At 49.5% G+C, this 27,427-nt stretch overlaps 1 protein-coding gene across 2 annotated transcripts in view; it reads left to right on the plus strand.

Annotated features, from left to right (window-relative positions):
- The window catches only part of EIF4B (eukaryotic translation initiation factor 4B), a 521,766-nt gene that overhangs the window by 157,198 nt on the left and 337,141 nt on the right, over positions 1 to 27,427 (plus strand). For both annotated transcript variants that reach the window (XM_078689169.1, XM_078689170.1), the window contains exons 5-6: positions 11,053 to 11,107; positions 23,860 to 24,000. In XM_078689169.1, the coding sequence (XP_078545295.1) occupies positions 11,053 to 11,107; positions 23,860 to 24,000 (196 nt within the window). The remainder of the gene's footprint in view (positions 1 to 11,052; positions 11,108 to 23,859; positions 24,001 to 27,427) is intronic.

The following is a 27,427-nucleotide window of genomic DNA, read 5'->3' on the forward strand; positions in this document are numbered from 1 at the left end:
GAAATACAATTCCTTACATGGAAGGTGGCCTTCCTTATAGCCATTACCTCCCTTAGGAGAGTAAGCGAATTACAGGCATTGACAATACAAGAACCATTCCTACAGTTACACCAGAATAAAGTGGTTCTTAGAACAAACTCAAAGTTCTTGCCTAAAGTAATTTCAGCATTTCACATCAATCAACCAGTGGAACTAACAGTCTTTTTCCCAAAACCACAGACGGTAGCAGAAAGGGCCCTACATACATTAGATGTCAAAAGGGCAATATTGTACTACATAGAAAGGACACAAAATTTCAGGAAAACTAAACTATTTGTCGCGTTTTCCCCAACACATAAGGGCAATCCTATCTCAAAGCGGGCATTGCCAGATGGATTGTAAGATGTATACAAATATGTTACATAAAAGCAAAGAGAACATTAGCTGTTCCTCCTAGAGCTCATTCTACACGTAAGCTAGGAGCATCTATGGCATTTTTAGGAAACATTCCCCTAGATGACCTATGCAGAGCAGCAACTTGGTCTACACCACATACCTTCACAAAACACTACTGTGTTGATGTGCAGGCTACACAACAAGCCAGAGTGGGCCAAGCTGTATTAAAAACTTTATTTCAAACGGTTGCGACAGACACGGGTGACCACCGCTAGGGAGGTAACTGCTGTATAATCTATTCATAAATGTACCATCTGCAGCCCATATGCCTCGAACGGAATATGCTACTTACCAGTATGCATCTGTTCTTGGCATAGAGGGCTGCAGAGTGGTACATGCCCTCCCTGCCTCCCCGGAAACCTGTGTCTGTCCCAACATTATCTTATTTAGATACACTTACATGGGCATCTCTTTCTGTATTCTATTACACTACTCCATCTAACCCTACTATGGCAAAACAATCTAAGGATGGAGCCGATGCCCATGCGCACTAACACCCAAAGGAGGAGTCGTCGATCTCGTGACGACAAACTTCTCCAAGAGAAAAACAAGTGCAATCATCCGAGCCCAACACCAGATGGCGATCTGTTCATAAATGTACCACTCTGGAGCCCTCTATGCCAAGAACAGATGCATACTGGTAAGTAGCATATTCCATACACAGCCAGCTTCCTACGCTCTTGATCTACCTGTTTTTTTCCTCCAAAGGTACTCCGTTGCAGAAAGGGCTCTCCATACGTTAGATGTAAAAAAGCTCTAATTTATTATATTGACAGAACTAAATTATTTCTAAAAACACAGCTATTTGTCGCTTTCTCAAAACCTCACAAATAAAGGGCCATTTCTAAATCCGGCATTGTACGACGGATTGTTAAATGCATCCAAACATCCTATGCAAACACTAAAATAAGTGTATTTCTCCTAGAGCTCATTCAACGTGTAAAGGAGGAGCTTCATAAGCCTCCCTAGGAAACCTACCTATAGCTGACATATGTAAAGAAGCTACATGGTCCACCTCACCTACTTTTACAGAATATTAGTGTGCAGATGTACAGGCCGGTCAACAAGCCAGTGTGGGCCAAGACGCCCACAGACATTGTTTAAAACAACTTTAACTCCCACAGGTTAACCACAGCTTATGGAGAACTGCTTTACAATCTATGCTAAGCATGTGTCTCTATAGCCACTTGTGCCTTGAACAGAAAATGATACATACCCATTAAGCATCTATACGTGGCATGTATTGCTGTAGATTCACTTGCACCCACCCTCCTTCACTGACACCTGTGCTTGTGACCGTTATTTTCACTATTTTTGCATGGTTTTCACTTTATACTATGCTCTACCTACTGTCATTTCCCATTGTTGGCGAAATCAATCTAACAATGGAGTCAATGACAAAGCGCATTACCAGCAAGAGTAGGAGTTGGAATTCTCTTTGAGAACTCCTGCAGAATTATGCAGACCTCTGTGCTAGTTTCACGGACACATACAAAACCCGTCTTGGTAGATGAAGTAGACAAAGTAGACCCACCCACCCCTCCATCCCCCATAAACAGCCACAACAGATGCCTTATTACTTGCGGAAGTAGTAATGCAACGTCAAACATTAGCCCTTTCTAAATGGATATTTAGCATGAAACAAACCGTGGCTGATGCACTGCTTGGTACATGCTCCCCTCTGCCCCTGCATTACAAGACGGTACACCCTGAATGTTGCATTCACACAGCAGAACGAAGAAGCATTGTTAAGAGTTCAGGGCGAGAAAAGACGTGGACTTGAAAGACTAGACTAGTGAAGTCATAAAACTATTAAACTGAAGTAAAATAACTGGAGTTAATGCCTTTCAGGTTAAAGATTGTATAACAGTAGGAACCATACAACTACTGATGATTCACATCTAACCTGAAGCATTTCGTCTTTTACACTTCAAAAGAATACATTACTATGAAGAACCTATCTGATTGTTTTCTCTTCATTTTCTTTAAACAGTTCTTGATGAACTAGTTACATACTTTCCATTATGATCTTTCGAATGTATCCTCTACCTGCAGATTCCGCACTCCCTGAATATCCCCAAGTGCCAGACTGGATCAGTTAAATTTGAATCCGCTCCCTGCACCGGTAGATGGAGCTCTACTCCGTCTCAACATGTGGCACTACCTCAGACATTGCAGCCATAAACACCGCCACAGTGCACTAACGTCAGCTCTTCATCTGTTTCCTATGCGCAAAGAAGCAGATAAGCGTCCAACTAAACCATAAATTCATGTCGTACATCACAACTAATGTGGGATCTTATTAATGGACCAAAGAACATTGCACACAACAGGAAGGTGAACAGCAGTGGTGCGGAATCTGCAGGTGAACATATCTACCAGTAGGAAAATGTTACTTTCCCAGTAAGAATCTGTTAATGGCACGCAAAGCTGTATATTCACATGATTAGCATAATTCCACCATCTAGTGTTGGGCTTTGAGGTGTGCAAGTTGTTTTTCTTTGGAGAATGTCTTTCAAGTCAAGAGGTAGTGCCGTTATGCAGGTACCATTATGCAGACTTAGTGAATTATCTTATATAATGTGGAGGGATATTTAGTATATATTATGAACAGATACTTGAGTTCTTACCTAAAACTGGGTATTCCAATCACTTATGCACACAAACTGTTGCTGCATACAGATACTTTTTTGTGCAAGATACAGCCCATCAGCCAATTCAGGAAAGGCATTCAGAATTATACGATTTTTTTGCTGCAGGCAGTAAGAGCTGGGGTAGCTGTTAACTTGTACTATCTTGGTTGTCCTAGTTACCACTCATCAGAAGTGATGCATTGTGAGAATTTACCCAGACCGTGGTGCATAGCCATTAGTGTTTCAGGTTGCTATGAATTTGTACAAATACTAGTGCTGGGTGCCGTATGTGCAGTCTGACGTTTGCGAAGGTTAGCAAATCCATACTGTCTTTTATTTGTGAAGGAAAGCTGATGTGGCAGATTAATTTGAATGGATATGCTGACTGGCGACCACGAGTACATTTGCTTAAACAATTGGTTCTAGCGTTTGCAAAATCGTGTAAGGTTTTAGACAATTTGAATGCCTCTAGCAGATGGAACCTGCTGCTTTCAAGGCACCAAACAAGAGGTTGCTGACTTATACAAGTACCATGCAACCTGTATGTGTAATAATCAAGACCCGTTGTTAACCCCCAAACAACATTTTCAGCTGATTTTATTCTGGTGTCTTCCTATGAGCGTCTCTCCTGCCTTTTGCCCTCAGCAGCTTCTTGAAAAATATACTTAGATAATGCGGTTTTTCTTTTGTTTTTTAGGACGATATAAGGGAAGTGTGGTAATTTTTGTACTTAAATAGACACATTGCTGTATTGTTTGCTTCCCTATGCCCTCTGAGCCCCTTCCCCCCCCCCCCCACCGCACCATCATTTTTGCTTCCTCTCACCCTCATCCTCAGTTTTGCTTCCCCACGCCCTCCCCATCTGTGTAACTTCTGCTACCTGCTGTTTGCAACCTCCCCCAACACACACACTTTGAGACAGAAGGGGGCAACTCAGCTATGCTTTTAGGGAGATCAAAGGTGCATAATGTGAATTCCGCTAGATATGGCGTGTTTATTTTCTAAACGAACATCTATGTTAATCATGAATATGCTTGAAAAAATGTCTGGATGACAGGTTACTTGCACACTGCATTCTTTTCTTTGTTTTGTTGCTGATTTTCATTGATTTTTTTCTTTTAAAAACCAAACACACTGCAGTGTCATTTTGTTTCCTTTTGGGAATGGAAGTAAACTGAGATGCAGAGGGTAGGTGTGGGCTTCAAGAAGGGCAATAGCACTTTATCATCCTTAAACAAGTTTTATCACTTTAAGCTTATTTTTGACCACCCTGGCCTACCCTTAACAATCCTTATGCTTTAAATGCAGGAAGAGTAAATCGTCCAGGCTTTCTTTGTTCCAAACCATCAGGAAATCTCCTGCTCCATTCACTTCCTAATTCTAGTTATATAAACTGTATTTGATAGCTATCCCCAGGAAACTACCCATGGCCATTTCTTTGGGTGCAGAATGGTCTTTGTATGTTCTGTACTTAAAGGGTGCAGATCACACATGGCTTGTATCGTTCACACATTTAATATTTTTATTTCAGTTTCATTTTTGCTATTTTAAATCAAATGAAATCTTTTACAGAAACTGCCCGTTTTTAGGTCTAGCCTGGGCAGCGCAAGTGCTGCTCTGCAAGGTACGCTGTATTCTGGTATGGACTTGCAGCTCCACCCATTTTCCTCCCATCTTTTCAATTGGCTCCTGTTACTGTCCTTTCTAAATGGTTGCCTTTGATTCATGAATAGGCTTAGTAGTACCTCCTTAGTACCGCCTTGTCTGCATTTGTAACCTCCCATAAGGACTGGACTTTTTACTTGTGTTACATGGTCTGTTATCTATAGTCTGTGAGCACTATTTTCTTTGATGTCTATTCTAGCTGCTGTTGCAGGCACGACGGGCTCTCCCTAACCCACCCGGTTTCTTGACAGAGCGGCACCCGATCATGGATGCTGGGTTTTATATGAAAAATGCTCCCTGAAAAGCTCTGCACTTTTGCACACACTATACTGCTTAACAAATGCTTTTTTTTTTTTAAACGCCCATACAACGCTTTCATTTTAATATCTGTCATGCACCTTTCTTTAAAAACAACACATAAATAAGGCATTGTCATTTACAATGCCAATAGCTCACTCTCTCGCAAATGCGAAACCTATTGCATTGCAAATGCTGGTCAGTCTTGTCCTAGCCGTGAGTAGGCATTAAAGGAACATCTCCAAATAACCCCCAAAATCGCACCCTCTCATTTCTGATATGGTATACTTTGGCCACATTTAGGGTGACTGGTCTATCCGCTTGTTGCAATCATGTATTTTACTGCACTTTATAGAGAACTGAACATACCTGCAATGCTCCATTGGAAAAAAAGTGTGTTCAGAGCTTCTGTGGTCCCATTACTTGTAAAGTATCTTCACCTGGTCTGAAGTTGTTTTTGTCCCCTTTGTCCAAAGAGCTTTGCATTTTGAGGCTTGTGGTTTCATATTCAACATTGTAAGTTTCCCTAAAGAAATTCCAGCATGCAAAGTGGTTGTGGCTAAAAGCCAGGTCTGGCTAGAGATGTCAGATGGCAAGGGACTAGTTGGTAGCTGGATATGATGAGGTGAAAAAATAAATGGCAAGAATGAACCTCTGTTTTTGTCAAAATTGATGTCCTCTGAAGTACCTTACACATTTTGGCCCCTTTGATTACAATGTTGTTTTCAATTCCATGTTTGAGGTTTATTGTAATGAAAAAATAAGAACATTGCATTTTTAAATGAAAATATATCCAACTACTCTGCAATCACCCATGAAACATTAAGCTTGGTTGCTATATTTTACTATGCGAGAAACTGAAAAACACTATTTTAAATCGGCCTCCTTCATTTGTCTATTTGTGATACCTCCAGACCCATGACATTCTTTACCTTGCTTGTCTTGTATTTTTTTTTTTTTTACATCTTTTTATTGAAAGAAAAACAGTTCCATCATACACATTTTGGAGCAGTGAAAGAGCAGTAGTAGCTTACAGTGTGAAAATCACTCCAATCATTAGCAGTTATTGGGATGATCCACCTCCAGTCCAGTGTCTCCTCTAGCCAGACTCCAGCCTTTGGTCCATCCCCTGCCCTTCTAACCACCCTCCCTCTTGACCTCCCCTGCTCCCCTACTCCCCCCCCAACCCCCCCCTTTCAGGAATGCAAGCCGTAGCTGAGCCTAAGACCATAGCCTCCCTGGAAGGAGGGAACACAGGCATGTCACAGGCGGCGCCCGACAGGGCAGGGCCCCACTACTCATCCTCCGAGGCTTCCAGCCACTCTCCTCTGTACCTCATCCAGGCCTGCCAGATCTTTTCCCATTTTCCGGGGCAACCCCTACTGTTATATATGACTTTTTCTGCCCTCTGGCACCAATCCAAGTCCCGTTCCCATTCCTCTATTGTTGGTAGCAGGTCACTCCCCCAGAGACGTGCGATATTTCTCTTTGCCACCATGCTCGCAAAGGCCAACCACACCTTATCTCCCTTGGGCCATGTTACCTCTCCTGTGACTCCTAATATATGCCACCTGGCCTCCAGCGGCACCTCCGCCCCAACCACCTCCTCCATTATGCCCTTCAACCTAACCCAGTTTGAACAAATTTTAGGGCAGTCCCAGAGGATGTGGAAGAATGTACCCTTGTATCCGCACCCTCTCAAGCAGAAGTGTGATGGCGCGTATCCCATTTTGAATTGCACCGTGCGTGGGGTGTAAGACCTATGAAGGATACGGAGCTGAACCAAACGGAATCTTGCCCGAATCGCCACTTCCCTGGGGCACTGCAGGGCCTCACTCCAATCATCGTCTTCTAACAAGCCCAAATCGGATTCCCATTTTTCCCGCAGTGGTCAGAGTGTATCTGGAAGGTTATTAATTAGTTTCTTGTAGGTGAGTGATATAGCCTTATCAATCATTGGGTCCAAAAGCAGTCAGTCTTCGAGTGGGGCATACTCAGGTAGCTGGCCCCCCTGTGATAAATGCGAATTTAAGGCATGCGTAAATTGTTGATAGTGGAGGAATTCGCCATTCCCCATCTGGAATTCTGACGGCAAAGCCGCGAATACCACCTCTCGCCCCCTCTTCCAGACATCACCCAATAGATCTATGCCGATGAGGCTCCATTTGTGCAGATCGCCGAGTTTAACTACTTCCCTCAGGAAGTCGCCCTTCCGTAGGGGCGTCTGAGCCGTGAGCTTCCTCTCCCAGCCGTGCAACTTCGTCGCCCGCTTCCATATCTGGACCACCACTTCGGTCTGGGGGGGCATGGGCAGACTACGCCGAATCCCGGAGTAAAGGGCTGCCAAATAGGTATCCGCGCCCAGGGCTGCACGGTCCACCCGATATGCCGGTTCCTCCTGTGGGGCAAAAACCCAACCGTTAACATTAGCCAGCTGAGCCGCCCAGTAGTAGAGGCGTATGTCAGGGACCGCCAGTCCCCCCTCATAGGGACCGCGCTGCAGCTTACTAAGAGCAATCCGCGGACATCCACCGCTCCATAGAAGGGAACGCTGCTCCGCCTTCACCGTTTTAAAATCCTGGTCCGGGATCGGAAAGGGGGAGCTCTGCACCACGTACAACAGTCGTGGTAGGGCCATCATTTTGAAGAGTACCGCTTTCCCCATGAGGGAGACCGGGAGGGTGCGCCAGTGTTGCACGTCGCCATGCAAGCGGTCAAGTTGTGGCTGCACATTAAGCCGGACGAACTCCGAGGCCCTCGGCGTAATCCATATCCCTAGGTAGCGAAACGCCTCTTGCCACACCAGGCCCTCACATCCCACCACCACAGGCGGTTGGGGTCCCGTCAATACATAGCTGAGGGATTTACTCCAGTTGATCCGGTACCCAGAATATTCCCCGAAAATACGTAATATAGTCATTAGACGCTGAATCGATTCCGCCGGTCTCCGGGTGTATAACAGGATGTCGTCGGCGTAGAGCGAAATACGCTCTTCCCAGGCACCATCCATTTCTATCCCCACACCCCAGGGTCCGTCCTCACCCAGTGTGCCAGCGGCTCCAGTGCCAGAGCAAAGAGGGTCGGGGATAGGGGGCAACCTTGTCTCGTGCCACGTCCCAATCAGAACTCACGAGACGTGGCCCCATTAACTCGGACTCGCGCCAGCGGTTCCGTGTACAGCAGTTTCACCCATGAGCAGAAGTTCGTTCCGAAACCCAATTTCTCCAGTACGGCGTAAATATAGCACCATTCAACACTGTCGAAGGCCATATGGGCGTCGAGGGAGAGCAAGGACGCCGGAGCTCCCGCGGGCGCGGCGACTGTCTGTAGAACCCCAAACAGACGGCGTAGATTAAGTCTCGTATTCCAGTGGGGCATGAAGCCCGACTGGTCCGGGTGGACCAGCGACTGGATCACCGCTCCCAAGCGCGTAGCAAGGATCTTTCCAAGGACCTTTGTCTCGTAGTTAAGGAGGGAGATAGGCCTGTAGGAGCTACAGTCGCCTTGTGGGTTCCCCACTTTATGGATCACCACGATGGTGGTTAAATGCAGATCCCTCGGGAGGTGACCCACGTCTCGCGCCTCAAGGAGCATATTGCATAGATGTGATGCAATGTGGCTAGCCACACAGCCAAACAGCTCCGCCGGGAACCCGTTGGGTCCCGGGGCCTTCCCCGTCTGTAAGTCCCCCATGGCCTCTTCTACTTCCTTGACCGTGATTTCGGCCTCCAGCACATCCCTATCCGCCGCCTCCAGGACTGGAAGTTGCAAGGGGGCAAGGAAGTCACGACATTCCTGGCCATTACTAGACGTGTGGAAGCGGTAGACCTCTTCATAATAGCGCGCAAAGTCCTCCGCTATGGCCCTGCTCGTGGTACTCCCCGACCCATCCGGGTGCTCTATATTCGGTACCCAACTACGGTCCCGGTCTCTCCTTTCCAGCCAGGCGATCATTCTGTTCGCCTTATCACCCATGTCATACACTATACGCTGGGTGGCTAGTGCGTGCACCCGTGCTTGTTCCGTCTGGAGATCCTTCACTTCTTTGCTGAGTAGGCGCGCCCTATGCAGTCTAACTCGGTCTTGTTCCGGGGTGAGCCCCGTCTCACTGTCTAGAGCCATAATCTCCGCCTCTAACCGCTCCACCAGTGCATATTTATCTTTACGCCTCCGCCCTACTTCAGCTTGTACAAAATCTCTGGCCACAGTTTTATAAGCCTCCCACACTATCCCGGGGGATTCCACGGAGCCTACGTTGTCAGCAAAATATTGATCCACTCTCTCCCTGAAGCGCTCTTGAAAGTCCTGATCTTTAAAGATAAGAGTCAAGCCGGGGGGGGACGCTCCAATCCCGGGTGGGACCCAACAACTGGACCCCCACCGGTGCATGGTGTGAAATTCCTAGAGCCTGAAGGTGCCCATCTCGAAACAGGTTCATGCTGTCTGTGCGCGTGAAAATATAGTCGATCCTAGAGGAGGACCCATGGGCCGCCGACAGGTGCGTGTACTGTCTGAGGTGCGGGTTGTGTGCCCTCCATAAATCAAGGAGACCCATTGCTTGCGTAAAGTCCCTGAGGTGGTGAGTCGTCCCCACCCCCACCCCCTACCCAGCATGGGCGACGACTTATCCAAGTCTCTGGCCATCACATCGTTCATATCTCCACCTAGTACGAACGTCCCTGGCAGCAATTCCAGCAACAACCTCCCTACATCCGGAAGAGTGGACGTGTGTAACCTCGGGGGTATGTATAGCGAGCAGAAGTTGAGGGCGGCCCTCCCATTGCGCAGACAATGCCACATAGCGACCCAGGGGATCAAACCAGCTTTTTCCCAGAACCAATGGCAGAGAATTTTTTTATAAGTATACCCACACCTCTTGAGCCTGTCTTAAAACCAGAGTGTGCAAGTAGGGTGTACCCGAATCTGTCCAGGGCCCTACAGTGATTCCCCAGCAGATGTGTCTCCTGTAGTAGGACAACATCAGGAGCATGCCTACTGAGGTATTGTAGAACGACCGTCAGTTTGATTTTATTCTGCAGGCCATTCACATTCCAGGATAAGATGTTTATATGTTGCGTCTTATGTGAGTGCGTGCCTGCCATGTCCTCCGCCAGCACTTAATGTGGAAGAACCATCCCCTCCCTCCACCCGCTCCATCCCGCCCCACAAGTGTGTCGATGGAATCAGAACCATGATAGAATGCAAAAACCACAAGTAAATAACTAAACCAAGCCCCCCGTTTCCCCCCCACAACAGCCCCCCACCCTGCTACCCTGCCACTCCGGCCAACCGCGCCGGACATCCCCAATTAGCAGAGCGCCTGTAGCCCTTAAAAACGATAACCTTAGGGGTGAGTGGTGCAGCCAATCCCACCCTCCGGGGCTCTCTCCCTCTGACCCCCCATGAAGTACCATAAGTAATCCAACAAACATCCCAGCCAGAACCAAAGGCCCATGATGGATGAGGAACCCTCCCCTAATGTAGATAGTGCCCAGGCTTGTCTTGTATTTAACATTATATGGAATAATAATGCGGAAATGTTTGTCATCCTGGAACTTAGATAAAATTGTCCATGAGGGGTGGGACAGTCAATAAAAAAGTTAGACCCTTCTGGTGCAAGTCACCAATGAAATGTAGTCAGGAGAAACAACTATATGCCGAAGAATACATGTCTTTTAAGTAAGTTGTAGAAAATATTGATTACTGTAGAACAATCTGTGCCCTGTACTAACTGCAGTCCTGTAGCAGTCTTGCTTTCACTCTTAGTTGATTGTCTGAAGGAAGTTCAAATGAGTAATTGTATATGGGTCCCAAGTCAACATATGTTTTGGTTGGTTTTGTAGGGCCCTCTGTTTAGTTGGCGACGATACATAAAAGAGGAGATTTTCATATTTTACCCAGTTTCTGAGCTGATGTCTGTGTAAGCTTTCTGTTGAGAGATCACTACTTAGCTCTTTAATATACACTGCTTTTAAATGTGTCGTTTTTTCTTGTTCTGATGAGCTTAATAGATTGTGTTTAGTCCCTAGGGAATAGAAGAATTAGAGTGGACGTGGCTGACCAGTCCAATGATAAAGGTAAGGCTTGTTGCATAATCTGGTCCATAAATCTTGCCCCTGAGGCATTACGATGCGCTGCATGGTTTTAAGCTTCTTGTGTTCCTGTGTAGCACAGATTACACCCATGCCCAGTTCCAGGCTCAGGGAGTTTAAAATTGCATGATGCCTTGTCCATGATTTCCTCGTATGCTTTGTGTTTCACATCTTCTAGGCTGAATTTGAATTTTCTTCCTTCATAAAGGATTTCATCTTTAAAATACTATTGCCACTTGTCGAGGGAAGGTATCACCTTTTCCTGCTTAATTGCTCGTCCTATAGCTTGTCTTCCTCCATCCAACGTGTTTCTTTGCTCTTACTGATGTATGAGTTATCATGGGGCATACATAGATATTTGCAATACAGTAGTTTTATCCAAACTTCTGCTTCAATCTATGCAAAGATGGTAAAGCATGCATCTGCCGTGCAATAAGTTTGAGACTGTTGACCCAAAGAAGAGTGCCTAATCTAAGCTAAAGTCAAGATAACAATTTGCAGGGATTTGCTTTGGGACTCTCCATTGAGGTTGTTACTGTCATAGCCTCATCAATGTAGTAAGAACATCCAAACGTGGTGGGTAGACCCGGCAGAGGACAGACATGAGTGCTTCAAGAAGAACATGCTTGAATCACAAATCTAGGTACCTACCTTTCTCTGGTCTGGTTCAGCACATATAAGACCCTCTTTAATCGTGATGGCACACCCATTGTAAAATGTTTTTGCAATTAAGCTAATGACGTTCTGTCTCTTTATACCATAGATGAGCAAGCATTTGGTCTCCAGCATTTCTTGCTTTGCTTCTTATCCACCTGTGAAATACCATAGGCAAGTCCCATTTGGGGAAATAACCTACAGTTCCTCTGATCATCCTGCATCATATTTTATTTTCTGTCATCCACTATAAGTACCTGTATGATGCCAAGGTCATGGGTGGATTTCCTGAGGATGTGCATGCGCTAGAGGGGCTTACATTTTTACAGAGACACTTTTAAGATTTAGCTTGTGCTCTCGCAGGGTCATTATTTTAGAGCAGGTTCTTTACAAGTGTGCAGACTTTTAATTGTTCGAGGTGGAGATATATTTTCTGTACCCACTATCCTGGTTGTATTTTGTTAATATTTTTCTAATGAGTTTTGTTCAAGTGTTTTGATCTTTGTGCTAACTTCATAGCATGCCTGTGGCAGGGAATCTCTATATATAAAAGAGCCACGTTAGTGATAGATTCCTTACCTTAGAATAATCCCCAGGCGACAGACCTGATCCGGAAAGTTTTTCTTAGCAGTACCCCTGTGTGTCAGTAGGTGGTGTCGTGCGGCTCCGCGTTCGTCACTAGCGTCGTGAGAGCCGAGATGACGTCTCAGACTACTTCGGGGCAACCTATGCGCGCTGACGTCGGTTCTTTCTTTTTCCACGCCGAAAGCGCATATCTGAAATGAGCACGTACCTCGGTCATTTTTTGACTACTTTTTGAGACTTTTTGTCTCCTGGGGCACGTAGGGATGCCCAGCTTTCAGTCTTGTGGGTCGTGCCGCCGTAACATGTCGGTGGCGGACCCCACGATGTGTGCCTCTACTGCCTGGAGACCGATCATGACACCCGGGACGAGACTGTCGAGCCATGGCCCGAATGCCTTGCGGGAGTGGTGCCAGAAGTTGCTGGAGGTCCGGAACTCCTCTCACCGCCGCACTGGGTCTAGGTGCCGTTCGCGGGACCGGAGCCGTCGCTCCTCTGACTCTTACGTCTTCACCTTAAGATTTCGGTAAGCGACGCCATAAAAAGAAGTAGAAGAAGCTTGTTCGTTCTCTGACGTCCCCCTGTCGCTCCCCAGAGGCAGAGGAGAGGAACAGGGGCTCTGCCCCTGCGGTTCCGCTGGAGCTGGGGAGTCCCGCGGCCTACCCCGCTATACCCGGGTCCATTGGCGACTCCCGAACAGATGCAAGAGCTTCTTGCTGCCATCGACCGCCTTTTTAGGCCCCGGCTCCTGCCGGCGTGCCTTCGGGCCCTGCGGTCCCGTGTCCAGATCCTGTTGGCCAGGCGGCTCCGCCACCGGCGCCTGCCCCAGCGCCACATGATCCTGCGCCTCCTTCCCTGGCGCCACAAGGTGCAGCGCCGCTGGCTCCAGCCCCGGTCTTGCCTCCCGCCCCGGGGCGCTGCCCTTGGCTCCGCCACAGGCGCCGCACTGGGTGCCGTTTATCCCACCCCTGCCCCGGTTCTCAGACCATTTGGTTCCGACCTGGGATCCGCATTGGGATATGGCTCCGGCTCGGCCCCGACCGGTGCTGTTTTCGGCGCCGTTCTCGACACCGCTTGCCCCCGCTCCGGCCCTGCCGCCGCAGCTGGCTCCCTCTACTCCGGAGCCGGACAAGGACTGGGACGGCTCCGAGGACCCCCTTGCCCAGCAATGTGACTCCGAGCAGGATTGGGTGGACGACATTCAAGATGCTGGCGAACTTGATGTGTCTTCTGACCCGGGGTTTGCCTCTCCTGTGCTTACTATGGAGGAGGGCGCTTCCTATACCATGGTGCTGCGTCGGGCTGCAGAGGCTCTCCATCTCGACCTCCCTACGGTGGCCTTTAAGACCAACCTCCTTACGGAGGTGCTCCAGACGGCATCTACGTTGTCTGAGCCGCTGCTCCCTTTTAATGAGGCTCTCACCGAAGTCCTCTTGGGCACTTGCTTGCGACAGGCCTCGGGGGCGCCGGTGGATAAAAACATCGCCAGGCCTCATCGCCTGGTGACCCTGCCTTCTTGACCACTCAGAGTGCCTTTGCCATGGCTCCGCCGGATAAGGACTCTGAAAGGCTAGACCAATTCGGCAAGGGGTTGTTCTCAGCCAGCTTGGGGTTGCAGTTGGTTAACACCACCTGCTTATTGGGCCATTACTCCCACGCAGTGTGGGATTCGGTAGCTGAGGTCTTGCCTCAGTGTTCTGAGGAGGTCCAGGCTGCGGCGAAGTTTGCCATCAGGTGTGGTTTAGACACTGCTGATTCGTTGGGCAGGACAATTTCCACGACTGTGGCGTTGCCACGCCTGGTTGCGTTCCACTGGGTTCTCACCTGCTGTCCAGAGCTCGCTCATGGACATGCCCTTTGATGGCTCCCGCCTCTTTGGCGATAAGGCAGACTATGCACTGGAGTGTTTTAAGGACTCTCTGGCCTCGGCCAAGTCTTTAGGTGTTTCTACAAAGGACATTGCCACTCCGGGGTTTCGTTCCTTCCGTGGCCAGGGCAGGGGCTCCTAGGCACGCTCTTCCAGCAAGCCTGTGCAGAACCAGCCTCAGAGCAACCGTGGATTCTGCAGGGGTGGGTCTGGTAACCCAGCATGTGGGTCAGTCCACTTCCACTCCTAGTGCTTAAGTCTCTAAGCCTTCCTAATTCAAGCTTCAGGGAGCACCCCACGCCGGTGTATGGCAGGACCCGCCACCACCTTCACCACTGGTGCAAAATTACATTGGATAAGTGGGTGCTGCAGATAATCGGCCACGGTTACGCACTCCCCTTTCTGTCCTCCCCTCCGGCCATGTCGCCTCGGCACCACCACATGTCGGGGGATCATTTGACTCTTCCCCGTCAGGAAGTCTCGGCCCTCCTGCCAAGGGGGCCATCGAGCGTGTTTTTGGAACAGAAGTAGGACATGGTGGTTGTTCCCACTACTTTCTGGTCCCCAAGAAGGACAAGGGGGGGCCTGCGCCTCATCTTGGACCTCCGGGACGTCAATCGCTTCCTCCGGAAGGAGAAGATCAAGATGCTGACTCTGGCTCAGGTCCTGGCTGCCCTGGGCCTTGGAGACTGGATGGTGGCGTTGGACTTGTAGGGTGCATATTTTCACCCCCCCTTCCTGCCAGCTCACTAACGGTTCACGGTAAGCCAGGAGCATTTTCATTTTGCCGTGCTCCCTTTTGGCCTTACCAGTGCCCCTCAGGTGTTCATGAAGGTGATGGCGGTGGTCGCTGCTCATCTGCACAGGTTAGGGGTGGCAGTCTTCCCCTACCTTGACGACTGGCTGAAGGCGGGCTCGCCCCAGGCAGTCGTCACCCACCTCCAGACTACGGCCAACCTCTTACATTTGCTGGGGTTCTCCATCAATGTGCCGAAGTCGCACATGAGTCCCTCTCAGAAGCTCCCTTTTATCAGAGCGGTTCTGGATTCTGCGCTCTTTCGGGTTTATCCTCCCGAGCAGTGGGTCCGGGATATTCAGGCTCTGATTCCGCTCTTTCAGCCTCTATCCCGGGTTTCAGTCAGGATAACGCTCCGGCTCCTGGTGGCCTCCTGCATCCTGCTAGTGTGACATGCCATATGGCATATGCGGGCGCTGCAGGGGGACTTGAAGTCCAAGTGGGCATAGCATCAGGGCAACCTGTCCGCTCATGTCCAGATCTCGGAGGGTACTGCGCGACATCTGCTGTGGTGTCTCACGAATCGCGATTGGGTCAATGGCAGATCCCTCTTTCCTTCCCCAACCGGAGAACACAGTGGTGACGGATGCGTCCCTCCTGGAATGGGGAGGCCACTTGGGAGAGGCAGAGATCAGAGGCCTCTGGTGTCCGGCGGAGTCCCGGCTCCATATCAACCTTCTGGAGCAGCGGGCGATCCGACTTGCACTGAAGGCATTCCTTCCCTCTGTCCGGGGAAGTGTAGTGCAGGTGTTCAGACAACACCACCGCCATGTGGTATTGCAACAGGGCGGTGTGGGGTCCTGGACCCTATGTCAGAAGGCTCTGCGACTCTGGACATGGCTGGAACATCAAGTCATTATCTTGGTGGTTCAACACCTGGCAGGTTCTCTGAACGCCAGGGTGGACGAACTCAGACGCCGGTGCTTGATGGATCACGAATAGCGTCTGAACTCTGACGTGGCGCATGGTCTCTTTCTGCAGTGGGGAGAGCCTTGGTTTTGCCACGTGAATCTTTCTGGATTCACTATGCTGTGCATTATTCCGCGGTCTAGTGGTTGGGTCTGGAATCGTAGTCTTTTCTTTGTTTTTTTTCCCGTAGCCCTGGTGGGCGTCGACGTCTCTCCTTTTGGTGTCCTTCCGTGACGTCGGCACACTTCCTGCGGAAGCTTCCACCCTTGGGCGCCATCTTCAGATTCTTTTTTCCGCCGTTGGGTCTGGATCGTTCCCGAGAGGCTCCAGAGTTTTGGACGGGAAAAGACACAGAAGAGTCGAATTTTGCAGGAAAAGACTGAAGACAACGAAGAAGAACATATAGAAGCCGGGACGACGACGAAGAAGGAGACTTCAACGTCCAACGGAGAATGCGCATACAGAGGGCCCCCTGAGCGCGAGAAATCGACAACACCCCTTTCAAATTCTGCCGTAACTGCCACCACAAGTACGCGCAGAAGGACCAGCACCCGGTTTGCAACCTCTGCTTACCGGTCAACCACTAGAGCAAGGACTGCAACGCTTGCTCGGCCTTCACACCGAAGACTCTCCGCGTCAGAGAGTGACAGAGAATTGCCAACTACACCATGCAGGGGAAGGGCCAACCACCATCCCTTCGAGACCTGGGACTCTTGACCGACGAGGAAGACAACGTCGCCGGAATAGACGACGGCTACACTGTCGTAGTGACCGATAAGAAAATTTCTAAAGAGGTAGGAGAGTCGTCGACCCCAAAAGCCCGACAAACCATCGAAGGTCTGAATCAGACTCTCGAAAAACTGAGTCTAAGTCCTCGACGGGAGCACTGGCGCCGAAAACCTCGTCGGCCGCAGCTGCATCCAAGGACAGAGATCCCAGCGGATCCTTCACGAAGAACTCCCAGGCGGCGAAGACCGGTCAAAAAGCCAAGGTCGTCGAAGCACGTCCCCGAAAAGGAACGTTCGACTTCGAAAGAGAAGCCGCTAAAGGTCGCCTCGACGCCGACAAAGGAAACGAGGCCCATTTCGACATCAAAATATTCGGCAAAGAGACCAGCCGAACAGTCCGACGCCAAACAGGCCGCCGAACTGGAAAGAAAAAAAAAACAGCTCCAGGCCGAAATGGATAGCATCCTACAAAGAAAGGAGTTTGCGAACGCCTCAAACAGTTCACGATTCCGTCAAAAATACCGACGGTTATCGTCAAAGTAGAAGAGGAGGAGGAGGAGGATTTCGAGTCTGAAGAGCCGCACAAAAGCCCAGAAACTCTAGAACATCAAGAGGATGAAGACTTCTACTATGAGGAGGAGGGTGACGACGACCAGAGGACGTGCCTCGGGTCAGCATCCTCGGGGACGCAGGGCCTGGAATGGCAGGACCTCGACACCGAAAGTCCAGAAGAGGGCGTAGACACGTACCCTTCGAGGCCTTCGCCGCCAGACGACATTGGGGCGTACAATATGGTGATCAATAACGCGGCAACGGCGTTTGGAGTCAAACTTGACGAAGAAAAACAAAACTCTTACTCCCCATGCAGACCAGGAGCCAGTATCTCCCAATGCTTGAAAGTGTCATGGCTCAGGGGAAGGAGGCGTTAAAGGAACCGGCGACATGCAGGTCCGTGACGAGGACGGAGAAGAAATACAAACACTCCACGAAAGATCCCCCGTACATCAGAGGGACAGTCCTGGCGGACTCCATTATCACGGCAACCGCAAGGAAGAGGGCAAATGTGCCGACGACATCAGGGCCACCGCCAGACAAGGAAAGCAGGAGGATGGACCTAACTGGGAGGAAAATATAAAGGAACGCAGCAATGCATTGGCACATGGCGAACTCAAACGCCCTACTTAATAGGCACCAGTACCAAATCCTGGACTAAATTGGGCAGCTGATGAAGCACCTCCCACAAGAGTACCAACACATAGCCTCACACCTAATGGAGGAGGGAAAGAATGTGGCGAACGCTTGCCTCAAAACAGCCTTGGATGGAGCAGACACATCCAGGAGGCTGATGATGTTGGGAATCGCTGAAAGAAGGCAAGCCTGGCTCAGGAGCTCAGGTTTAAAACAAGAGGTTCAGCACAACATTCTTAGCACCCCATTCAATGGGGAGACACTGTTTGGAGCGCCGGTGGATGACAAACTCACCCAGCTTAAAAAGGAAAACGCACTGCAAGGTCCATGGGGGCCTTAAAATTCAGAGGGATGAAGAGAGGTACCCAGTCACGGAGACCGAACGGAAGAGGGAGAAACCAGCAAGGAACATCGCACCAGACCTTCCAGCAGTCCAACCAGGGAGATAATCAGGCACAGCAGGGACACCAAAAACAAAACTGGCACAACCAACAAAGGGGCCACTCCTTTTGCCGGAGAGGAAACTGACGTGGCCAGAACAAGAGAGGAGGCCATCAAGCCACCTCTAAGTGACGCCGTCACACAGTACATGCCCACCCGCACGACGCCTCCCAGGGTGGACTCACAAAAGGACCAACACAGGGTTACACGGACCAAATACCATGGAACATGTAACACCAGTAGGAGGCAGGCTAAGTCACTTCTTCAGAGAATGGAAGAAGATAACAACGGACAAGTGGATACTGAACATCATACAGTTCGGATACTGTATAGAACTGGAAAGGACACCGCCAAACAGAAAACCAAAAAAGAGAGCGCAGTCAAGAAAAGAACTGGAGCTGCTTCAAAGGGAAGCGGAGGAACTGCTCCAAAAGGAGGCCATCGAACCTGTACCATACCGGGAAAGAAACAAGGGAGTGTACTCCACCTACTTCCTGGTACCAAAGGTGGACGACACACTAGGACCCATCCTGGACCTCCGGTTCCTGAACAAATACATAAAAACACAAAAGTTCAAAATGATGTCTCTACAGGAGGTCATTCTCCAGATAGGGGACGGAGATTTCATGGCCACCATAGACCTCAAGGACACCTGCCTGCACATCTCGATGAACAGGCGGCACAAACATCTGCTCAGATTTACCATCAACAAACATCACTACCAGTTCACAGCCCTAGCGTTCGGACTAAAATCCGCACCAAGGGTCTTCAAGTGCCTCGCGGCAGTGGCAGCGCACCTGAGAAGGGAAGGGATCCATGTATACCCTTACTTGGACGACTGGCTAATTAAAGTCAAATTCACACAGGACATGCAAAGAACATGCCCAGCGCGTGACAAGGACATTGATAGACCTGGGATTCTCCATTCACTGGGGGAAATCCTCTATGGAACCAGAGCAAGTGAAGGTCTTCCTAGGCGCTCAGATAAACACCATACAGAGCAAGGTGTTCCCCAGAGAAAGAGGACACAGGCGCTACTGAAGGAGATGCGCCTCTACCAGAAGAGGCGAGCTCTGACAGTGAGGACAGCGAGCAAGGTCATGGGCATGATGGCCTCATGCATACATCTAGTACCAAATGTACGCCTCCACATGAGACCATTCCAAGAATGGCTACAAGAACAATGGTCACAAGCTACAGGTAGTTGGGAAGATCTAGTGGTTGTAACGCACGCAGTGCAGGAGGAGATGTCATGGTGGAACATGAAGAACTTAAAGGGAAAGCCTCTAACACCACCGACCCCAACGGTGACCATCACCACAGACGCATCCCAGAAGGCATGGGGGCGCACATGAGCAAGCTCAGGGTGAGGGGTCTGTGGACTCCAGTGGATGCGGTCAAACACATCAACTACCTGGAACTGAAGACCGTGTTCCTCGCCCTGAAAGCCTTCCAGAAAAAATTGTACAGCCAGAGAGTGTTGATCCAGACGGACAACACGACGACTATGTTTTACATCAACAAGCAGGGAGGAACGCAATCTCCGCCGCTATCGAACCAAGCGCTGGAGATATGGAGATGGGGCATCCCACTAAAGAGAGACCTGCTAGCCATACACCTACCAGGGAAAGACAATGTGGAGGCAGACTGGTTCAGCAGATAGACGTCGGCGTCCCACGAGTGGGAGCTCAATGCACAGGAAACAAAGGCTTTTCAGAAGGTGGGGAACACCGACTGTAGACCTATTTGCAACACACCAGAATGCAAAATGCCAAAGCTTAGCCTCCAGGCAACCAGGGGAAGGTTCCCTGTGGAATGCCCTATGGATAAGCTGGTCGAGGACATTTGCTTAAGCTTTTCCCCCGATACCCCTGATACACGGGGTACTCAACAAGTGCAGGACCAGCAACATGACTCTGATCCTGGTGGCACCACAATGGGCCAGGCAGACATGGTACTCACAGATAATGGAAATGGCACAAGGTGCACCCCACAAGTTCGGGAGAAGAAAAGACCTACTGTCCATGCAAAACGGAGAGGTACTACACCCAGAACCAGAGAGCCTCAGCCTAGCAGCATGGCTCCTGAAGACAGAGTTCGCGCACCTGAGATTACCGGAGAGCACCCTGCGGGTACTGCGAGAGGCAAGGAGGCCTAGCACACAAAGGTGCAATTTGGCGAAATGGAGAAGGTTCACAGAATGGTTCAGCAAGAAGTTACACAGAAAGATGACAAGGGAGTCAACAGTGCTAAGGTTCCTTGCGCACCTGCTGAAAGCAAAGCTAAGCTCATCCTCGCTGAGAGTACACCTGGCGGCAATTGTGGCCTACACAAGAGGAGAGACTGGAAAGAGTTTCTTTACGTCACAGACAGTAAAGAGATTCATGAAAGGGGCAAAAAGGATCGCGCCTCCTAAGAGGATTCCGCCACCAGCATGGAACCTTAATCTAGTCCTGACAGAGCTCATGAAGGCGCCTTTTGAACCGATTCATAAGGCTTCCCTACAAATGCTGACAATGAAAACAGCCTTCTTGGTGGCTATCACCTCCCTGCGCTGGGTGAGCGAACTACAGACGTTAACGCTACAAGAACCCTACATCCAAATTCAGTGATAGGGTGGTGATGAGAACGGACCCACACTTCATGCCAAAGGTGGTGTTGAGGTTTCACATCAACCAGACAGTTCAAATAGCAAGTTTCTTTAAAAAACCAACCACAATCGCAGAGAGGGCACTCCACACTCTGGACGCTAGAAGGGCAATAATGCACTACATAGAAAGAACAAAGGAACACAGGAACACTAAACAGTTCTTTGTGTCATTCGCAAGCAGCTTCCTGGGTAGACCAGTAACAAAGGGACCATCGCACGATGAATCGCACAAACTATTCAATTCTGCCACAAACAAGCCGACCAAGAGCTAGTGGAGGGGGCGCGTGCCCACTCAACTAGGAAAAAGGGATAGCCTTCCTGGCTAACACACCCATTCAAGACATTTGCCTGGCGGCAACATGGACCTCGGTGCACACGTTCACTAAGCACTACTGTGTGGATATACAAATGAACAAGGAAGCACAAGTAGGACAGAAAGTGCTTCAACATATATTCAACAGCCAACGCGCATCTTCCACCCAGCCGCCACAAAAATAACAAACTGCTACAAAGTCTATGCACAGCATAGTGAATCCAGAAAGATTCACGCTGCAAAACGAATAGTGTCTTACCTGTCGGTGTAGTTTTGCAGCTTGAAGATCTTTCTGGATTCACTAGCGAACCCACCCACCTTCGCCAGAAAGATGAGGCTGGAGAATCAGGTGGTAGAAGACAAGGTCAACACTGACACGGATACCTTGGACAAAGCGGATTAAAAAATGTACTTGAACATTGCCAAGGATTCGCAAAAACACAAAAGGAGAAAAAAAAATCCGAAGATGGAAGCGTGCCGATGTCACGGAAGGGCACCAAAAGGTGGAACATCGACGCCCACCTAGGCTATGGAAGAAAAAAAAAAAAGAAAAGACTACGATTCTGGACCCAACCACTAGACCGCGGAATAATGCACAGCATAGTGAATCGAGAAAGATCTTCAAGCTGCAAAACTACACCGACAGGTAAACTATTCGTTAGATCTATTCGCCACCGAAGAGAACACGCAATGTCATCAGTTCTACGCGTTGGAATTTCCAAGGCGGCACTCGCTCAGAGACTTCATCTCGAGTGGAGCTGCGCTCTACTGTACGCCTTTCCACCTATACCACTTCTGCCCAGAATGCTGAAGATGATCAGGCGCGACCGGGCCCAAGTTATTCTTGAGGCTCCGGACTGGGCTCGAAGAGTATGGTATCCCGAGCTACTCACTATGAGCATCGATCCCCCAATCAGTCTGCCTCTTCGGGAGGATCTTCTGTCGCAGCAGCAGGGGACGGTCCTCCACCTGAACCTGTCCAGCCTCCACCTTCATGCGTTAGATGGAGCGGCGACAGTTGACTGCTTTTGACCTTCCTCCCGAAGTCTGTAATGTCATTCTGGCAGACAGGCGTCCCTCCACTAAAACGATATACGCCTGCCGATGGAACAAATTTGTGGCGTGGTGCACAGCGAAGGCTGTGGATCTCCTTTCGGCCCCTCTTTCTGAGGTTCTTCTGTTTCTCCATTCTTTGGCCCAGCAGGGCTCTGCTCTGGGCATTGTCTTTCTGCCATTTCTGCCTCACTGAGGCTTCCTGATCAGCCTTCTCTTGTTAACCACTTTCTCAAAAGCATTACACACGTTTCCTCCCCTGCCTTTCATAATGCCTCAATGGGACTTCAATCTTGTCTTGACTTTTCTGATGTGCGCTCCCTTTGAGCCTCTTCATAACTGTCCTTTACGTCTTCTTACTCTGAAGACTGTTTTCCTGGTAGCTATCACCTCTGCCAGAAGAGTGAGTGAGCTCCAGGCTCTTTCTTCTAAACCTCCTTTCCTTTCTGTTCATCCGGACAAGGTGGTTTTAAGGACCCGTCCTTCTTTCTTGCCAAAGGTTGCCATGCTCTTCCACATCGGGCAGACCATCAATTGGCCCACATTCTTTCCGCATCCTTCCAGGGATGAGGAGAGGCTTCACCGTCTGGACCCAAAACATGCGCTTGCTTTCTATCTGCAGCGTACACAACAGTTCCGGGTGGATGATCAGCTCTTTGTTGGCTACGTGGGTGCCAAAAAAGTTCGGGCTGTGCAAAAACGGACCATTTCCCGGTGGGTCGTTCTGTGCATCAAAGCATGTTACTCCTTGGCCATGAAGGAGCTTCCTGTGGGGTTGCATGCTCATTCGGCCAGAGCAACTGCAGTCACTACTGCCTTAGGATGCGCCGTTCCCCTGCAGGACATTTGTCAGGCAGCTACGTGGGCCTCCCTGCACACATTTACCAAACGCTACTGCCTTGATAGTCTGGTCCGGAGAGACGGCTTCTTTGGCCGTTCTGTGCTCTGTGACTTTCTGGTGTAATCCTTTTTGCAGACCCACCACCGGGGTTGGTATTGTTGGGGTATGTATTCTAAGGTAAGGAATCTATCACAAACGGGTCTCTTTCAGATGCACAATTTACTACTTGTGTAACGATCTATCTGTAAGTTAGTGATAGATTCCTTACCGCCCCACCCATCCTCCCCGTTCTGCGAACTGATTACTAGGGTTAAGATCATCCCCCTGTTAGGGCCCTAGTTTTATGCACCACTGGTCAGTATCTTTCATGGCTCTGCGCTTCGGCACGGAAAGTCGTGTACAGAACGGACGTCAGCGCGCATGGGTGGCGCCTAAGTAGTCTCCGTGACGTCATCTCGGCGCTCACAACGCCAGTGATGGACGCGGAGCCACACTACGCCACCTACCGACGTGCAGGTGTACTGCTAAGCAAAACTTTCCAGATCCAGTCCGACGCCTGGGATTATTCTAAGGTAAGGAATCTATCACTAACTAATGTCTCTTACAGATATATTGTTACACAAGTCGTAACTTGTGCTTTCCTCCCATATAGTTCTCTAAACGTCACTTATATCCTCAAATCACACACTGGTTATTTTCCATTTCTCTGTTGCAGATAGAGATGGCTCTTTTGGAGGCAGGGATCGAGACCGGAATCGTGATTCTGATAAGACTGACTCCTCAGATTGGAGGGCGCGACCGACTTCCGATACTGCGGACGATCCTCCACGAAGAAGCGATGATGGCTTTGGAGACCGTAAGTTTAGGGAAAGAAAAGCCTTCTGCTGAAAGCATCTCACCTGTAAAATGGAATGTGGATACCACAAGGTCGCAGTATTGTAGAGTGTGTTCAGACTTCAGCTAAGGTTTCACTCTATAATCCATACCAGAGGTGAAAAACTGCATCCTGGTTATGCATGCTCTAAATCTGATATGCACAATTATAAAAACTCATTAAGAGCAAAACACATAGTACAGTGAAACACTGCGCCCATACACAGTCTGGTGTAGGAATGTGAGCTTGTTCCCTTGTCCAAATATTTACAGGCTCAGTTGAGCACTTATTTCTTTGTGTCTTTATAAGGCATTTCTGCTCAGAACAAGTTTAGTGCATCCATCACGGGAGTGTCCCATCCATCTCTGGAATGGTAGTTACCTTTCACCACACATGTATACACCTTATATGGGATCATTCATCTCCTGCTTCAGTTACAGACTTCTCTTTTGTCCAGGTGTCAGTGTCATTTGCCCACACACATTTGAGGCTAAAGTGCTAATACTTACTTGACTAAGAGGACTGAAATTGTCATCTCTAAAAATGCTTCCTATTGTCTTTCATCAGAAAGTAAACCAATTGCTTCACACATGGTGTTGGTCTTGCGGAGCTTAATGCCAGTTTTAGCTATCATGCTATTGTCACTGCAATCTAGTGAGCAGAAGTAAGTGACCTGAATGCAAGAACACATGACAAAGGGCCCAACAGGCCGTCTTTTGTATTTCAGAATCCGAGTAATTGGTTCTGCAGCAAAGAGTATAGATTGATTTTTTTTTTGGTGTGCGTCTGTAGTGTATGCCATGATCTACTTAGGAAGTAAACTGGTGCATCAGCATATGAGAAGCACAGGCTTGAGTTGATGCTGATACCACTATCTTAAACTAATCCAGATTAGACCGTTTCCATGGAGGTCCTGAACACACTTTGTGTCCAGTCTGACTACACAAATGCAGGTGCAGAGTTTAAAATGGATGGTTTAGTAATTCTGGACCTTTCTGGCCTGTTTCGGTGTACCCGATTCTTTTCTATATGCTTCCTCTGCGCACACTGTTTTGTATGTTTTCCTGTGTTTTGAATCTTTCTCCTATGCCAACACTTTGGCTCCTTCATCCTTCACTCCTACAGCCACATGCCTACCTGGCAACAGTCCCCATCTTTTGCACCTCTTACCTATGGGGTTAATGTGGTAGACCGCTTGTAGGAAGGTGGATATCTGACTATGGTTACCCCCAACTGTTTGCCTGGTGTTTTGCTGGTTTTTGACTTAGATGGGCTGGGATCCTGCTATTCAGGACCCCAGGCACTCTGCTCTCTCTGTTAAAATGGACTCCATGTACCCTAGGTACATATCTAATTGGATACTGAGTCACCTTATCAGTCCCTGTACAGTATACCTTAGGTATCCAGGGCATAGGTGTACCCAGGGCCTACCAGGGGCTGAAGCATGTAATATGCCACCTCTGGCTGGCCATCCAAAACTGACACAACTGGCTGCACGACAGCTGGGGCAAGGTGGTGTAATCACCCTTTGCTTTAGATATAGTTACCTATATCTAAACCTAAAATGGACACATATATTCCTATCAGTCACTCCTATGGAAGGCCTTAACAATCCTGAAGGCAGGGTGCTCGGAATTATGTGAGATGGTGCTCTGGCATGAGCTGAGCCCGTTTGCAGCTTGCGGAACCAAGTCCTTATAGCTGTTCCATGATAACGCTATACCATATACTCTTAAGTGCATTATAATCCTCGCGGCTAAATGCTAACTCTGGTATAACATTATCAAAACATGTCGAGTAAGGTGTCATACGATTTGGAATACTACCCCCTCGCCAATTCTGGCGACGGGGGTAGCATTCCACCCTTCTAGAGGGACACGACATGTATGTAACTGAGAACCCCGGTTAAAGTTAACTCGAGCCTTGGCATCACAAAATGGATGCTGCCACCACAGACACAAGTCTGACCTCCTGCTGCTGGGAGTCCTTCCAGCGAGGATGGCTTGGACAAAGGGTCTCCTGCCTTGGGAGGTGCTAGCACCACCCCAGACAGGATTTTGTATATTGGGTAGGGTAGGCTTGAAAGGAATGAGACATGCCTGGGGCACACAAGGTGCCCTGTGCATACACCGGTTCGAACCAGTTGCTGGGACACTCCAGCCCCAGCTTTGGCGGGAAACCGGACAAAGGATTGGGGGTGTAACCACCCCCTTCCTGGTCCCACCCAGGGGAGGGACCTAGTCAGTAGTGCAGCCCCCTTTAGCAGGATAAAGGTAGGAGCTGGTCCCATTCCAAATTAGATTATCCTGAACATATTCTACAAGAAGAAACTCTGGACTTCGACGTTCTGCTCCACAGAAGACTGAAGAAGCTCCCTTGTGGGCAAGGAGTGTCCACCCTGCACAAGCAGGCACCATCAAGCGTCCAGCGGCTTCCCTTTGTCGTCTTCCTTCCAGGATCCAGACTTCAGAGCCCGACGAGACCCGGATTCCCAGATCTCTCCGACCTCAACCCACATCTGCAGCAAAGCTGAGACCCGTGGGTGCGACGAGACACGTGGGACCGGCCATCTTGGAAGAAACTGCACTTCGCTTCCAGCACGACTCCCGAGGTAAACTCGACCAAGTGCTTTGGGGACTGAGAAGCCCCATCTCCGAGCAGCTCCTGCACCGAAGATCAGCCCTCCAGCATCCACGAGATCTGCGTGGGGCCCTTCTGCTTTGTTGCTGCTCGACGCGTTGTCTGGTCACTTGCCGGCTGGCTAGTGGCCTCCTAGACGACAAACCTTTGAATCTTTGCTGCTGGTCTGGTTGCTCCAGACTGGCCCTTGCTCCCTTCCAAAAGAGGGGCACCCCGGACTCTCCTAGTCCGCACCAGACGCTTTCTCCACTCACCGTGTGGGTTGCCTTTGCCAAGGCCTGTTGACGCCGATTCCAGATCCAACACCGCCGACAGCGAGAGCCTGCGTGGGACAGCTCGTGCCTCCATCCTGGTCGTCGAAGACACCTCCTGGTCCACGTGGCTGCAGAGTCAAGCGTCCACTCTTCACCTGATCGCGACGACGACATCTGGTTCCTTCCTGGTTCCACCCCAGTCACTGGCTAGTGACTGTGAACATTGTCCCCTCTGCTTTCAGGTCTCCTTCTTCAACAATCCACCCTTGGATTGCACTGGACATCTTCCTCCTGGTCGCCTGCAGCATCTTTTCTTTCAGGCTCCATAGACTTCAACGCGAGAACCCGACGCACTTTGACACCTGTGCACCCACGGCCCGTGGGTGAGGTAACGAGCATTTCGGTGCTCAAGGGTAGTTTAACTGTCCTAGTGTCCAGTTCCACAGTCGTTTTAGTCCTATCTAGTCAGGATTGTCCGTACTCACCTTTAACTTGAACTGTACTGTCCATAGACG

This window comes from Lissotriton helveticus, chromosome 1_1, assembly GCF_964261635.1.
Source record: "Lissotriton helveticus chromosome 1_1, aLisHel1.1, whole genome shotgun sequence".
In the NCBI taxonomy this organism is placed as follows: domain Eukaryota; kingdom Metazoa; phylum Chordata; class Amphibia; order Caudata; family Salamandridae; genus Lissotriton; species Lissotriton helveticus.